This window comes from Panthera pardus, unplaced genomic scaffold (genome assembly GCF_024362965.1).
Source record: "Panthera pardus isolate Hobbes unplaced genomic scaffold, ASM2436296v1 HiC_scaffold_2, whole genome shotgun sequence".
Classification (NCBI taxonomy): Eukaryota; Metazoa; Chordata; class Mammalia; order Carnivora; family Felidae; genus Panthera; species Panthera pardus.
This window is the reverse complement of record NW_026526765.1, coordinates 132363053-132379947: the sequence shown is the minus strand read 5'-3', so window position 1 is coordinate 132379947 and position 16895 is coordinate 132363053. Positions and strand designations below refer to the sequence as shown.

The following is a 16895-nucleotide window of genomic DNA, read 5'->3' as shown; positions in this document are numbered from 1 at the left end:
TTGAAGGGCTCAGTCTACGTGAAGGAGAAATTTGCATATCATTCCCATCAGAGCATTTGGAAAAAACGAAGGCTAACTGAAAAAACTATACTGATTTGGGACCTATTTGAGGGAATGATAATAAGATTTGTTAATTCAGGGGTAGGGAGTGAAGTAAAAAAAATCAATGATGAGTTTCAGGTTTCTGGTGGAAATAGGTAAATTGGGAGCCATTTGCAGAGATGAGGAAAATCAAGATTTGAGAAATTAAAATGAAATTCCTTTTGTATCTGTTAATTTTGGTCTGTTCATGAGGCATCAAGGTAAACAAGTGGAATATACAGTTGGATGTGGGAATCTGGAGCCCAAAGCATACAGGGGGCAGGATATAATTAGCAAAACAAAGACCTATGTTATGGTGCACATATGAAATGCTTTTTTTTTTCAAGTTATTATTATGGTTTATCATTTGGGCAATGTAGTTTGTCTCCGTGTAAAACCCCTATGTTTTCACATTCTGAATGCATAGCCTACCTATACTTTCTAGTATATGTATTTTGGTATATGTATTCTAGTGTATACATCATAAGTTACATCCCTTTTCTTCTGTTTTCTTTTCTTTTCTTTTTTTTTTTTTTTTTTTACTGTTTATTTATTTTTGACAGAGAGAGAGACAGAGCACGAGCGGGGGAGGGGCAGAGAGAGAGGGAGACACAGAATCCAAAGCAGGCTCCAGGCTCTGAGCTGTCTGCACAGAGGCCAAAGTGGGGCTGAAACTCATGAACTATGAGATCATGACCTGAGCTAAAGTCAGACGCTTAACAGACTGAGCCACCCCGGTGCCCCTCAGTTTCAAATTCTTGTCGTATGACTTTCTGCTGGTCACTTCTCTTTGAGCCATACTTGCCGTCTTCATCTAAAATAGGTGACAGTACTTACTTGTCCTCACTTGTCCCTCACATAATCCAGTTATGAGATATATGTGAAAAAAATCTAAACTGGGAAGCCCAATACAAATGGAAGGATTTTATTTTTAAACAGAATGTAGTCATGTTTTCTGCATATGTCATTGTAAAATGAGAGTAATTTTTGTGAGTGTTGAAAATAATTGGTCTATGACCAATAAAAATCACACTCTAATTATAAAAGCCAGTTTCTTTTTTTTTTTTTTTTAATTTTTTAACGTTTTATTTATTTTTGAGACAGAGAGAGACAGAGCATGAACAGGGGAGGGTCAGCGAGAGGGAGACACAGAATCTGAAACAGGCTCCAGGCTCTCAACAGTCAGCACAGAGCCTGACGCGGGGCTCGAACTCACGGACCGCGAGATCATGACCTGAACCGAAGTCGGCCGCTTAACCGACTGAGCCACCCAGGAGCCCCTAAAAGCCAGTTTCAATACAGCATAATTTTAAAGTACAACTTTAAAATATTAACATATTAGTAATTTTATAATATTGTGTTTTCACAACTAAAAACACTGAAAACAAAAATATAAAATTAGAAATCCTGAAAATATGATGCATGTTTCCTCTTGGATTATATACTATTTTTCCTGTATATATGGTATGTGAGTGAGGTTTTCCTACAGTCCAAATCGATTTAAAATATTAAAATTATATCTAAGATTATTTTATCATTTATTTGCAATTTTTCACGTTGCTTCTTCCTTTAATAGTATGTTCCTGACTTCCTTGCTATGAACATACAAAATCAAAGTGAGAAATGGCCAATCTTTACCCTGCAATGAGCAAGTACAAGAATCTTCAGCAAGTGATAAATGACTAGAATTTTCCAAATGATCATTTTATTCCCAATGGAAAAAAAATAACAATAAATTTAGAGTAAACATGTCAGGGGGCTAATTCCAACCTTTCCATTAATTCACCATGTGACATGAGGCAAGTAATTTAATTTGTTTGCCCCTTGGCATCAGGGAGCTTGGAATTCAAGCCTAACTTCCATGTCTCAAAAGCTGTGTGATCTTGAGCAAATTATCTTGCTTTTCTGAATAGCCAACACCCCAGTTTTTTCATCTATAAAATGAGTGTAATAGCAGTTATGTCCAGAGTTGATGTAAGGGTTAATGAGTTAAGTGCAGGAATTCAAATGGAAACAGATTGATCTCAATGGCCAGGGACTCCCTGGAAGAGGCTTCCGGAGATAGTTTTTGTTACCTTAGGGAATATGCCTAAATTGAAGAGCTAGTCTCCAGCGTGATAGGTTCAGATTGCCTTTTATCAGTGTATGTGTTTAGATTAGACTCATATCGACCAAGCTCAAGAATGCCAGTTGAGAGCTTTACATGGTCTCCATTGCTGGATCTTCCTTAATCTTCCTGACACCTGATCTCGAAAGTGGCCAAAGCCCAACTTTTCAGCAATTCCTCTGACATGCTCTCCTTGCCCCAACCTGACTCTCCGAGTTAATGACAACTCCATTCTTCCAAGTCCTCAGCCACACACACCCTGAGATCTCCCTTGGAGTTCTCTTTCCCTCACACCCCATCTAACCCTTGAGCAAACCCTACAGATTTGACGTTCAAATACATCCAGAACGAAACCTCAGTTTAACACCTCCCTGCTGCTCTCATCTGAGCCAGCTCTGGTTCCTTCTGATATTTTACCACTGGCTTCTTCTTCACTTCACTCTTGTCCCCTTAAATTCTGTTCTTACATAGCAGTTGGAATGGTTCCGTTAAAATATAGGTCAGGTTGTGTTACTCCACTATGCAAATCCCTCTCATGGTTCACTTGGAAGAAAATCTCGGTTCCCTTATCACAGACCACACAGCTCTATGTGGTCTGCTTCCGCTACCGGGATGTCCCCTCATCCCCCGATTCCCTGCCACACCGCTCTCTCTCCATGTTCACTCCACCACATTTGCTGCCCTTCTTGCTTTTCCTTCAGTGAAAGGGGGCTCTCAGTTCCCTCCCCTTGAATGTTCCTTCAATATTTGCATGACTCACTGCCTAGCCCATCCCAGTCCCCCTCACCAGAGAGAGCTTCTCTGACCACAGGTCCTACTGATGTGTAGTGTGGTGGCCACATTATGATACCACACATGCACCAAGAGAATGTGAACGGTTTATTACTTACATAATGGGGCTTTCTGGGGAGAGCAGGGCAGGGTCCCAAGCGTATCCAAAAATGGCTTCAGGGGTACCTGGGTGGCTCAGTCAGTTAGGCATCCAACTGTTGATTTCCGCTCAGGTCATGATCTCGAGCCCCACGTGGGGCTCTGTGCTGACAGTGCAGAGCCTACTTTGGATCCTTTCTCTCTGCCCCTCCCCCACTCACCCTCTCTGTCTGTCTCACCATAAATAAACATGTTTTAAAAATGGCTTCAGAAAGCAGAAGAAAGGGATGGGCTCAGCTTTTATTGTGATGAGGAGGAGGCAGTAGGGTGAGTGGTCTTGTGCAGGTGGGGCTGCTTGTGTGCTTTGAACTTCCTGTTGCTGCCAAGGGAAGGAAAGCTGGGCTTTCTCTCCTCCTTGCCCAGATGTGAGGTAGGGGAAGAAGGGAGTGTTGGGGCTTGAAGGCTATCAGTAGTCATACACCAGGAATGGAGTCAGACTCTATTACAATGTTTATCCCATAGTCTTTGTTTACTGCTTTATTTTTCTTCATGGTACTTATGACTCTGTTATAGATTTTATATGTACTTGTTCTTTATTCTCTCTTAATCCCTCCTTTCTACTATTATATAGGTTCCAGGAAAGCAGGGACTTTATCTTTTTCATCTATAATTATATCCTCCATACTCACAATGGTACCTGACGTATAGTAGGTGCTCAGTAAAAATTTGTTGAGTTATTTTTAAATTGTTTTTAATGTTTATTTATTTTTGAGAGAGAAAGACAAAGTGTGCATGGGTGAGGGACAGAGAAAGAGAGGGGCACAGGATCTGAAGCAGGCTCCGGGCTCTGAGCTGTCAGCACAGAGCCTGATCCGGGGCTCAGACTCCTGAACTGTGAGATCATGACCTTAGCTGATGTCCGACACTTAACCCACTAAGTCACCCAGGTTCCCCTGTTCTGTGTCTTTGTCTCTCTCTGCCTGTCCCCTGCTCAGCTCTGTCTCTCAAAATAAATAAATAAAATAAAAGGTTAAAGATTTTTTTATAAAAATCAGAAAGTCAAGTTCCTGAGGACAGAACTCAGAGGGAGTTTGGATAAATCAAAGGTTTTCATCATTACCTGGAGCAAGTCAGACCGTTGCTGCATCCAGCTCAGAGCAGAAATTATCTTGGTAATGGGCCCCTGCACTTTTCAGAACATTTCATTAATAAATCACAGTAGTTGTGGCTCAGGTGACCCTTTTTCTGGGTTTCCAGAGAAGACTACCCTGCCCTCTATGTTTACACAGCCCTTTTTGTACTTAGATGAAATAAAATTCAGGTTCAAGGCAAGTCTTGCAGAGACTCTTGGAACCAGTCTTTCTCAAACAAGGCAACTTTGAAATGTCCCCGGTCTAAAGCAGGACTCTCCCCCTGCTCTGAGTCCCCTCCCCCCCCCCCCCCCCGCCAGTGCTGTCAGGTTAGAAAACACCTGTTCAGAAGCAGATTGTAAATGGCAGTCCCTCTTAATGTTATATCTAAAAGATAAGTGTGAAATAAGCCCACGATGTGGCTGCAGAAATTTCTGCTTTAACACTTGAAATCACAGAGGTCTTTTCAAGCTACTATTTATGCCTTCAAATGGTTTGTGGAACTGTGGCCTGGCATCTCAGAAACTATGGCCTGCCCAAACCCACGCTGGGGAGGCAAAGACTTATGGGGTGCTGGAGCCCGCACCCAGTTAGCAGTACAGGTCTCTCCTTTCAAGTACTCTCTGGTCCCTTCTCAATAGAGGCCTCCACTCTGTCCCCCACCATTCCTCTCCCCCTTCAGTAAAAGAGAGGCTGCCGGTTTTCTGTTGTTTTTTTTTTTTTTTTGCCTGGATTTTTTGCCCCAGGATTCTCTGACAGCCTGTTTGCATTTAGTGTTACTCTCGTACCCATTCTGTAATACCCATGTGGCTCACTGCCTTTATTTTTTCAAGGTATAATATTGGAGTGGCTGTGAAGGAAGCAAACTGTTGGAATGTAGTTCATTCCTATTATATGGAGTGCATTGATGTGATACATGCAATTATGCATGCATAATTATCAGTGGGCTTTGGGAAAAAGAGGTCTGACGTTAAAGAGAATCAAGATGGAAGAATCATAATCCCTAACATGTGTTGTTAGAGATTTTAGATGATCCTTTAGGAATTAGACCATACTTTTTTTATGCACTAAGCAGCTAGTTATCCGGGACTGAAGGCGGAAAGGATTTGCCCCTTTGTTTTCACTGTCAATTTCTATTTCTTTTCTGCGTCTCCATCTATCAACAGATGCCCTTTGTTTCCCAAGAAATCATAGCTGATGCCAAATTACCTGTGTTTAAGCAGAACCTCCAGAGTTTCATTTTTCATAGGCACATAAAGAGGCTATTTTGCTTGGGTGTGTTTTAGATTTTCTGAGGAGGATTAAGCACATGTTCTGGAAGAAGAAGACTTTGTTTCTAGGAGGGTATTGTTAGAGGCCTGCCCACTTCAGCAGTTGAATAAATAAATAAATGACTCAGTAGGAGGTTGCTGTAGTTCAACCACTGACTGCCCTGTAGCAGCTCAACCAATAGACACTGCTGGAAAAACAGCTCCCCAAGAACACTTTGAAGAAACAAGAGCCTTGGTTCCAGTTGATGTGAGTCCTGTATGGCCACATCTGTTGGGCATTGTACGTCCAAGTTGGAATGGATACATGGTACTGAAAGGCAAATGAAAAAAGTGCTCTCCTGAAATCCAAGACCTTGGGATCACTGTCCTAAAAGGTCTGATTCATCCAACAGATTCACTTTTAAATTTCAAGTGGGTTGAGTGTCTGACTCTTGAGGTCGGCTCAGGTCATGATCCCAGGGTTGTGGGATCGAGCCCTGCGTCCGACTTTGCACTGACAGGGCAGAGACTGCTTGGGATTCTCTCTCTGCCCCTCTCCAACTCGCACACTCTCTCTTTCTCACTCTCTCTCTCTCTCAAAAAAAATTCAAACGGGATTTTAAATGGCTGGAGATAAAATGAATACTTTGTGTGTGTTCTAAAATGGCTTACTCTACATGTGTGCAAGTCTATAAATATTTAGGCACTAACTACTGAATTAGAAACCCATGTTTTGATTGCTTCCTATTACTAAAATCCTGGGGAAAGGTTGGGAAAAATAGAACATGGGCTTTGGGGGGTATGGGGTTGGGGGGCTTGAGCTGTTTTTTTCTCTTCTGTTTTTTCCTTTCTTCTCTCCCTGTCTTCCTTTCTTTTTTGACTTGCTTTCCCTCTCTTTCTTTCTTCCTTCCACAGATATGTTTTAAACATCTCTTATGTACCAGGCACTGGCCTAGTCAATGGAGCACAGCGGAGGAGAGAAAAGGCAACAGCCCTGCCCACACAGGGCTTTCATTTTCATGAGTTCAAATTCTGTCTCTTGTTTATTTCATGTCTATGACCTTGGACCTGAACTTCATTATCCCAGTGTGCAAAATGGGGATAATACATCTTATTTTATAGGGTTATCATGGTGATTAAAATGAGGTAATACAATAACCTGGACACAGGGACTCAAACATATTCTCGATCTTTCTGCTTCTGCTGATTTGGCTGCAAACATGTCTTTTGTTTTTTGTCCAACATCATCCTCTGGATTTCTGTATTTTCCCTCTTTCTCTGTCTCTACCTTACTTGTTTTTCCTTGTTTGTTTCTCTATTTGCTTGTATCCCTTTCTGCATGTCTCAGTACCTGTGTCTCTCTGGGCAACCATGTGTCTCTATTTTTGTGTCTCTGTGAGTGCATCTTTCTCTCTCTCTCTCTTTGAATATGTTTCTCTGTATCTAGTTTATCTTTTTTTTTCTACCTTTCTGCCTATGTGTGTGTGTGAGTGTGTGTGTGTGTGTGTGTGTGTGTGTGTGTGTGTGTGAGAGAGAGAGAGAGAGAGAGAGAGAGAGAGAGAGAGAGAGATGGCATCCCTTTGTGTGCAAGCACTGTTGTCTTTGTGCCCTGACTGTGTTTTTGTTTCTCTGTATCTCTATTTCACTTTGTCCCTTTCTCTCTTTCTTTCTCTCTTTTATTTATACTCTATCCTTTCTCTCTGTCTTTCTCTCTCTACCCACCCTTTCCTGCCTCTGTCCTCTGTCCCTTGCTCTGTGTGTCACTCTTGCTTTCTTCTGTGTAGGTCTCTCTCACTTTCTTTCATTTTTACTGTGTCTTTCCTGCTTTCCATGGGTCTCTGTTTGTCCCTTATGTATTCTCTCTCTCTCCATCACTTTGTCTCTCTCATTACTTGTTCTCTCTGCCAGTCTGTGTCTTTCTCTTGCACATGTATATATGTAAGTGTTATGTATTCCTTCATTCATCTAATTGTACTTATATTTATGCATGCTTTCCTCATTCCATTCCCGATGCAGCTCAGATATCTAGAGATATTTAGGTAGTAACTTCCTGCCTCAGGGAGAATTAGAAGAAATAGGAATTTGTTCTAACAAGGTTTGAAGGGGGGTGCCTGGGTGGCTCAGTCAGTTAAGAACCTGACTTCTGCTCAGGTCATGATTTCACTGTTTGTTGGTTCAAGCCCCACATCAGTGTCTGTGCTGACAGCTCAGAGTCTGGAGCCTGCTTCGGATTCTGTGTCTCCCTCTCTCTCTGCCCCTCCCCTGCTTGCATTCTCTCTTTCTCTCTCTCCCTCTCTCTCAAAATTCAATAAACATTAGACAAAATTAATAAAAAAAGAAGTTTTGAAGGAATTTATGGACAGAGAAGGGGATTTTTTTTTTTAATTGTAGGCGGAAGTTGAGAAATTTTGGTTGTGTTTTAGATGATGTACTGGCTACTTTCTGAGCAATTATAAAATGTACACATATAAAACCAAATATAATTAGCAACCCTTAGACCCACCTTCCAATTTCCATACATTCCAGGGTCACTTTTTTAAAGCTCCCTTTGCCAATCCTTATTATGTTTTCTTTCTCACATTTCCCTTTCTGTTGACCCCCTTTTTCCATTTCCTGACCCCTACCAACCTCCCAGTTCATCATGCCAGTGGATGCCAGGTTAATGTAGTCATTACATCAGGCTCTGCTTGAAGTAGATAGAATAAAGAAAGATACCTTGAGAGTTAGATAAGGGCATTTGATCTTTTCAGACAAAAGCCTTATCCTAGTTTTAATAACTTGATTTTTCTACCAATTGAATTATTTTGAATGAATGTCCTTATTTAGTAAACTTCTATAGCTGTGGCCCACACAGGTTAAAGTCTATGAAATTTGGTTTGTAAACCACCTACTTATTGTTTTCTGGAGTGTGCCAACACATTTTAGAAATAATGATACTTGCTGAAACTCATCTCTGACCTGAAAAGCTTCCAAGAGTTCTACCATATAAAGGATTGTTCTCTGTTCAAGCAGAATAACTCTTAAGATTTGCAGCACTACTGTTTTGTCTAGAAAAATGGCAGTGGAAAATCTATGAACTAGTTCCATGCCAGGTAGGCAATATCCAACATGCCCATGGGAGCTGGGAGCCAGTACAGAACTGCTCAAGGTTATATTTAGTGGTAGAAAAGAATCCTCTGTCTAAGAAGGTGCTGTTCTTGTCTGAGTGAGTTTTTTTCTGTCTGGAGAATGTTTACCTTAAACCCTATTGATGTGGGACTAAGGAAATCAGCAAGTTGGAGTCTTATTTTTGATGTACCCACACTCTTGTTTGCCTCTTATTTAGTTTCTTTAATTTTTATTTTATCAAATAAGGACTTCTGTAGTTTTAAAAAATCAATCTCTCAAGATAAATAGTAACCCCTGCTATCAATACCTGATCTCTGCAGGTAAACATTCTTAATTATTTTAAGATATTTTGGGTTGTTATATAGTCACGTATTTCTCGATAAAATATGTCTATGATTATTGACTTTTCAGGTTTTTTCCTTCCTTTTTTTAAAGTTTATTTTGAAAGGGGTGGGGTGGGGAATGGAGAGGGGCAGGGAGAGAGGGAGAGTGAAAGAATGCCAAGCAGGCTCCAGGGTCAGCACAGAGCCCTATGCAGGGCTCAGTCCCACAGGCTAATATCAAGAGTCAGACAATTAACCAACTGAGCCACCCAGGCACCCCTTGATTTTTAATTGTCATCTACCTGACTTCCTACTCACATATATACATACATTTCTTCTCCCTCTTTGGTACCAATATAATTGTGATCATTTTAAAATATGTTGATCATCCGTTTTTTATTATAAAGAAATTATAATATGTAAATTTTATTCATAGCTGAGGCACAGAATGTGTTTAAAATATAATTACAATTTGACTTTTGCAACATTTTCTTTTTTTTTTTTTAATTGGTCAACAATATTTATTGAGTGTTTTCTGCATGCCAGGTCTGGAGTAGACTCTTTAGACTTAATCATAAATTACTGTCAGGTCATAAAGCAAATTCATCGGATGAACAGAAAATATCTAATATAAAAATTGAAATGTATTAATTTTAAAAATTAACATATGAATAAGTTGTCCTGCCCATTTTCCCCTAGGAAGTCTTCACAACCCAGGAGAAAAGATTTACTCCCTAATTTCCACACCCCTCACCCCTGCCATGTACAATGATGACACATATCCTTTTTTTTTTTTAATTTTAAAAATAGGTTTTATTTAATCCATTATATCCAAGATAATATCATTGCAACATATAACAGATATTTTACAAATTGAGATATTTTATAACCCTTTTTTTTTTAACTAAGCCTGAATCTGGTGTGTATATAGAGGTCACAAAATTTACAGTTAAAGCAAATAGATTCGAATGACCAAGTTGTTTCAAATACAGTTAAAATTTTTCTAATGACTCAAACCAAGAATCGATTTTTAAATTTAAATCTCAATTCATTAAAATTAGGTAAAATTGATGAGCACTGGATATTGTATGTAAGTGATGAATTACTAGATTCTACTCTTTTTTTTTTTTTAATATACATCCAAGTTAGTTAGCATATAGTGCAACAGTGATTTCAGGAGTACATTCTTTGGTGCCCCTTACCCATTTAGCCCATCCCCCATCCCACAACCCCTCCAGCAACCCTCTGTTTGTTTTCCATATTTAAGAGTCTCTTATGTTTTGTCCCCCTCCCTGTTTTTATACTATTTTTGCATCCCTTCCCTTATATTCATCTGTTTTGTATCTTAAAGTCGTCATATGAGTGAAGTCATATGATATTTGTCTTTCTCTGATTGACTAATTTCACTTAGCATAAAACCCTCCAGTTCCATCCACGTAGTTGCAAATGGCAAGATTTTATTCTTTTTGATTGCTGAGTCATACTCCATTGTATATATATATACACATATATAGACACCATATATATACAATATATATATGGTATACCATATATATACTATATATATATATGGTATATATATATATATGTTATATATATATACCATATATATATACCATATATATATATACCATACCTTCTTTCCATTCATCCATCGATGGACATTTGGACTCTTTCCATACTTTGGCTATTGTTGATAGTGCTGCTATAAACATTGGGATGCAGCAACATCTTATTTCTAATAATAGCCTTTTTAAAAAGGCATTGAGCTTTCTAAATGCCTAATGAGTTAGGATCTAAATGAATTAGTATTGCAATACTAATTAGTCTCAAACTCTCCATTGAAGCTGAAATTTCTCATTATGATTTACACTTCAAGTATTTTTAAGCAATTTTATTTTTTTTCATGAAGACCTTCCCCCTGAATGTCCTTAAGAGTCAGTCATTGTCCCACCAAATGCCTACAATATTCTGATTTCTATCACTATAGATTAGTTTTGCTCTGAGTTTAATGATCTCACCTTTTATTTAACACTACTATTTTCAGTAGATTCCTCAATCCAGGCTGGTGTCTGTCTGGATGGACTTTTCCAGAGGGGAAATCTCCAGTATTTGCCTAATGTGTAGCAAGGGCAGGTGCCCAGATGTATATCACCTGTGCCGACGTTATCTGTGGGTATGGCTGCTGGTTTTCCACCCAGGCTTCTACCTTCTTCATTCTTTTTGAAGAATGCTTCCATAACACCTTAGGGCATTTGTTGTGCCCCACCTATGGACTTTGATGTCAGCCTTCCCCACTCTGCTTAGTCCCATGGCTGTTACCTATTTACTTTGCGGTTTCCAAAATGACCTTTCACTCACATTCTCTTTGTTCTTGAGAATTGATCGATGAAATCTTTCCTTTAAGACTGAGAAGGAACTGAGATAAAGAATGTGATCAACCTATCATTTTTAATTATAAGTGTCAGGGACATTGATTTCTCTATTTTATTACTGTTGTTGATGTATTATTATTTCTTGTTAAGTTTGTATTTTGGTGAGGATGGAGGTAGCTCAGCGGGAATCATGGATTTACCATAACTACATTGATAGTATAGTCTGACTCTAATTTTTTGGTAAGGTATAATTGACATTTAATGCTATGTAAGTTTTAGGTGTACAACATAATGATTTAGTGTTTGTGTATATTGCAAAATGATCAACAAAATAAGTCTGGTTAATATCCAACATCACAGATAGTTACACATTTGTTTTTCTTGTGATGGAAACAGATTTACTCTCTTGGCAACTTTGAAATATTCAGCCCGGCATTATTAACTCCATTCACCATGCTGAACATTACATCCCCATGACTATTTTATATTAGGAAATTTGTACCTTTTGATCCCCTTCACCCATTTCACCCTTCCCCATTCCCCATTTCTGTTCTCTATATCTGTGAGCTTTTGGTTTGGGGATTTTTTGGGTTTTGCTTTTGTTTTTAGGTTTCTCATATAAGTGAGATCACATGGTCTTTGTCTTTCTCCTTCTTATTCCACTAAGCATAACACCCTTGAGTCCATCTATGTTGTTGCAAATGGCAATATTTACCTTTTCTTGGCTGAATAGTAGTCCTGTGTGTGTGTGTACCACTATTTATTGACTGATAACATCTGTCAGTAGGCCCTTAGGTTGTTTTTGTGTCTTGGGTACTGTAAATAACGCTGCAGTGAACATGGGGGTGCATATCTTTTTCAGTTAGCATTTTTATTTCCTTCAGATAAATACACAGATGTGGAATTGTGTGGGATCCTATGGGAGTTTTATTTTTAATTTTTGGAGAAATCTCCATTCCATTTTCCATAGTGGCTGTATCAATGCACATTCCCACCCACAATACACAAATGTTTCCTTTTGTCTACATCCTCACTAATACCTGTTATTTCTTATCTTTTTAAAAAATTGCCATTCTAACAGGTATGAGGTTCTCATTTTTGGTCAGTGTATAATTCATGTTACTTAATGTATTGTATTGTATTGAATGTAGAAGAAAATATAGTTCTGTTTTCTCTTTCAATTCTAAAATACAAATTAGAAGTAAAATATGAGACTATTATGCATTCAAAAATAATATTTACAAGTAGTTGCCATAATATTTGCACTGTCATATATTATAGTGATTAGATGACCTCAGTTTATTGTTTCCCACCTGCTATGTGGTGGGTTTACATGACTACTGCAGTACATAGGTGAGATAGATGTTCTCAGTTCTCAGCAAGTGAGTAAAATGAGAATTATAGTATTATAGTGGTATTCAACCTTTTGTTCCAAGTTATACAGATAGTAAGTAGTAGAGCTGAGAGGATAAACTCAGGTACATTTTATAATTCTTTTAAACTATTGCTTGTTTCCTGAAATAAGCTTTCTTCCTTACCTAATCTCTACCAAAATAAGGCTTTCATAATCTGGAATGTGGGAAGAGCTTTTACCAGATAATAAAAGCTATATTACTCTAGGCCAGTGTTAGTTTCCTTAGCTATTGGATGTAGTTCTGCAACAGAGTTAAGCATGATTTGTTTTTAACTTCCCTTCCATTATTGCATATGTGCACCCAACTTCTGGATATTTCCATTTAAGTCATAATAATGAGAGAAAGAGCTGAGAACTAGAATGAATCAATTACAAGTCAAATCTTTTCCTCTAACAGAGAGAAGGAGAAAAGGATCATCAAGTGCGTTTGGCAGTTGGAAACGGCCTACGGAGTGATGTGTGGAGGGAATTTTTAGACAGATTTGGAAATATTAAGATTTGTGAGTTTTATGGAGCTACTGAAGGAAACATTTGTTTAATTAATCATAATGGGAAAATTGGATCCGTTGGGAGAACAAATTTCCTTCACAAAGTAAGTATGGTATTTTCTTTACAAAAGAAATATATTGAGATCTGCTTATCTCTCTTCTAGACTTTTTGTTTGTGAATTATGGTAAATATTATCACCTTTCTTTTTCCTTTTTTTTAAGTTGAGGACTTCTATAAAGTCATGGCCTCTAGGTGAACATAGATTATGAAAATCTTAACCATCTCACATGTTTTCCTCTATAATGTAGGGATAATGATACCTAAGTCTTTTGTTCTGTTTTCAAATTTCATTATGTAATGTATAAACAGCAAGCAAAGTTTCTAATACATGTTAATTTGAGTCTTTTCATTTTGCCTGAGTATTTTCAATGCAGGGTTTCTGCTTACCCTTCATTTTTATATCACTCAAAAGTTATGTACAGGCTTCTAATGAATCAAGATACTACTAAAAATCGTAAAAGCTGCCCCAAATCACTTATCTAGGAGTAAAAAACTTCCTGCTGATTTCTCAGTAACAACTGTGGAAGACAAAAGATTGAACAGATGTCTTCAGCTGGTTTGGTGAAAGTAATTGTCAAAATAGAGTTTATAGTCATCGATATTTTTTAAGGAATAAAAGTGAAAGTAAAGAAAATAGTCTCTAAATTTATAAAGCAAAATATATGTAACCTCAAGAGGAACTAAAATAAGGCTGGAATCATAGTAGGATATTATATTATAGCTCTTTCAATGTTTGATAGAAGAAGCCAAAGAAAATCTGCAATGATACAGAATAATGCAATAAAGAAACTACTTGAGCTAATGAATATATATAGGACACTGCCTCTAAAAACTGCAGAATAGGGGCACCTGGGTGGCCCAGTCCATTGAGTGTCCAGCTCTTGGTCTTAGCTTAAGCCTTGATCTCAGGGTCATAAGTTCAAGCCCCACGTTGGGCTCTGCATGGGGCTCCATACAGGTTGTAGAGCCTACCAAATAATAATAATAATAATAATAATAACAACATTAACAATAATAATAATAAATACAAATAATTTGAAAAAGACTGCAGAACATCCATTCTTTTCAAGCCCTTTTGAAACATTCACAAAGATTACTGGGCCACTTAGGGAATTCCAGCAAATCTCAGAGGGTTGAATATAGATGATGTTTCCAACGGCATTTTAATTCAAGTGGAAATAAATGTTTTAAATGACAGCTAGTTCATCTCCCATATATTTGGAAATAAAACATCACTAAATTTCCAGTGAGTCAACAAAAACAAATAATTGAAGTTAAAAAGTAATTTGAGCTGAATCAAGATGAAAGCATTATATTTCACAGTTTTTGGACTCACATAAGAATGGTTGAAAATTTGTGAGCTAAATATCCATTTCTGGGGGTTAATTAAAATGCAACTGAGGGGCACCTGGGTGGCTCAGTTAAGCATCTGACTTCAGCTCAGGTCATCATCTCATGGCTTGTAAGTTCTGTGCTGACAGCTCAGAGCCTGCTTCGGATTCTGTGTGTCCCTCTCTCTCTGCCTCTCCCCTGCTCACAGTCTTTCTCTCTCTCAAAAATAAATAAACACTTAAAAAGTGTTTTTTAAATACATAAAAAGCAACTGAAATAAACCTAAAGGAAATAAAAAGAAGGAAGTAGTCAAGAATTTAAAGTAAAGAAATATAAAATAAGGGGCGCCTGGGTGGCTCAGTTGGTTAAGCGGCCGACTTCGGCTCAGGTCACGATCTCGCGGTATGTGAGTTCGAGCCCCGCGTCGGGCTCTGTGCTGACAGCTCGGAGCCTGGAGCCTGTTTCAGATTCTGTGTCTCCCTCTCTCTGACCCTCCCCCATTCATGCTCTGTCTCTCTCTGTCTCAAAAATAAACGTAAAATAAATAAATAAATAAAAATATATAAAATAAACAGTGAGGAGCATCAAAAGAGATAAACATGTAATTTTTAAAAAGCAGAGAAATAGATTCAAAGCTGATAGAAATTGCTCTGATGTTTGTAACCTTGAGAAGATACACACTATTTTTATGATGTGCTCTTTGGGATTTTGAGGGTCTTATTGACATCACAGACATGCATGTACATTCTGAAAAGTAATTTTGGGAAAATAAGTGCTGACACTACCAAGGTTTACACTCCTCCCAGTTAATTTTCTCAACTCATTGCAGTGGTTCCATTAAAAATATGGTATTCATGTTAAAGCTCTTTAGTGAAGCTGAGTCATTGCAAAGTAATCATCCAACAAGAGCACAATGAAGAAGATTTGTATTTTACATTACTGGCTTGACTTCATTATAATTTTAAAATGTCTTAAATTCCCTGTCAGACTGCAATACTGTCAATAAAGCAAGAAGGCATGATTGTCTCCAACTGATTTGGAAAACTTCTGATTTTAAACTTAGGTTCGGTTATGTTTTCAGTTTGGAAATGAAAAACGTGGTACCTCATATCAAATGAATTCTACCTTATCTTTTCTCACTTCATTTGCATAGGAGTTTGTTACAGAGCAGGGAAGCTGAAAAATTTGGACCAATAATTGCTTCATGATCATGTGGGGAGATTTGATAAGTCTGTCTCTCACAAATTTAAACTTCATGGAGGCCTCCTCTCCACTTACTGTCTCAGAAACAAATCAGCCTCCAAAGATGGGATATTAACAGAGAAGGAAAAAGAAGAGGCATCAACATAGAACTCCTGTGACCCAAGTGTCCTTCTTGTGTGCCACATTTGCCATTTAAATGTACACAGCTGAAGGGCTCTGTGTGCCATTTGTGCCCTCAGAGCAAACCCTATATTTTGTGACAGTGCCTTTGATGGACGGACCTGCATTTGATAACAGCAACAGACTGGCTTTTCCTTATCCCTACACCCAGGGATAACATAATTGGGAAGGAACAAACACAAAATCCCTAGAGAAAATAAAACTTGAAAAAAAGAGAAAAGATAGATCTTAATAAAAGGTAGCTGAAAAAATAATATGGATGCACAGAAAATAATAAGCCCTCCGAAATGACCAGGGAATGTTTCCCTTAATTCCCCTTAATTTCAAAAATTGCAATGATACTCTCTTTAAAAATAAGAGTTCAGGGGTGCCTGGGTGGCTCAGTCTGTTGGGCGTCTGACTTCGGCTCGGGTCATGGTCTCAGGGCTCGTGAGTTTGAGCCCTGCGTTGGACTCTGTGCTGACGGTCTGGAGACTCAGGGTCTGGAGACTGCTTTGGATGCTGTGTCCCCCCCCCCCCCCCCCCCCCGCCTTCCCCTGATCATGCTCTCTGTCTCCTTCAAAAATAAATAAACATTAAAAAATAAATTAAAAAAAAAATAAATAAAAATAAGAGCTCAAAAGAGAGGAAAGTTCCAGGGAAATGTCAATCAACAAAAGGAGTTGGAAAGTAGATAGAGTCAGCTCAAAGAAAAAAAACTAAAAGGGAAGATGAAAGTGTTGCACAAATGAACACCACATTATAGGCTGTAACATTGTTAGGGAGCAAGATAGATGGGATTAAGGCATCACACAAACACAGTAAAAAGGATAAGCAAATAGGAATACAAAATAAATTAGAAAGATTTTGGAAACATAGACAGTTATCTGACATGTGCTAATTGGTGTCCCTGCAGAAAAAGAAAATTAAAGAGAAGACTCTTATTTGAAACCTAATAGAGGAAAACTTCCTTAAAGACTTGAATCTTTAGCAA

The 16895-nt window shown here is 38.2% G+C and overlaps 1 protein-coding gene across 1 annotated transcript in view; it reads left to right on the top strand.

Moving 5' to 3' along the window:
* The window catches only part of SLC27A6 (solute carrier family 27 member 6), a 72547-nt gene that overhangs the window by 39944 nt on the left and 15708 nt on the right, over positions 1-16895 (top strand). Inside the window, exon 5 of the mRNA XM_019422113.2 lies at positions 13056-13250. Within this exon, the coding sequence (XP_019277658.1) occupies positions 13056-13250 (195 nt within the window). The remainder of the gene's footprint in view (positions 1-13055; positions 13251-16895) is intronic.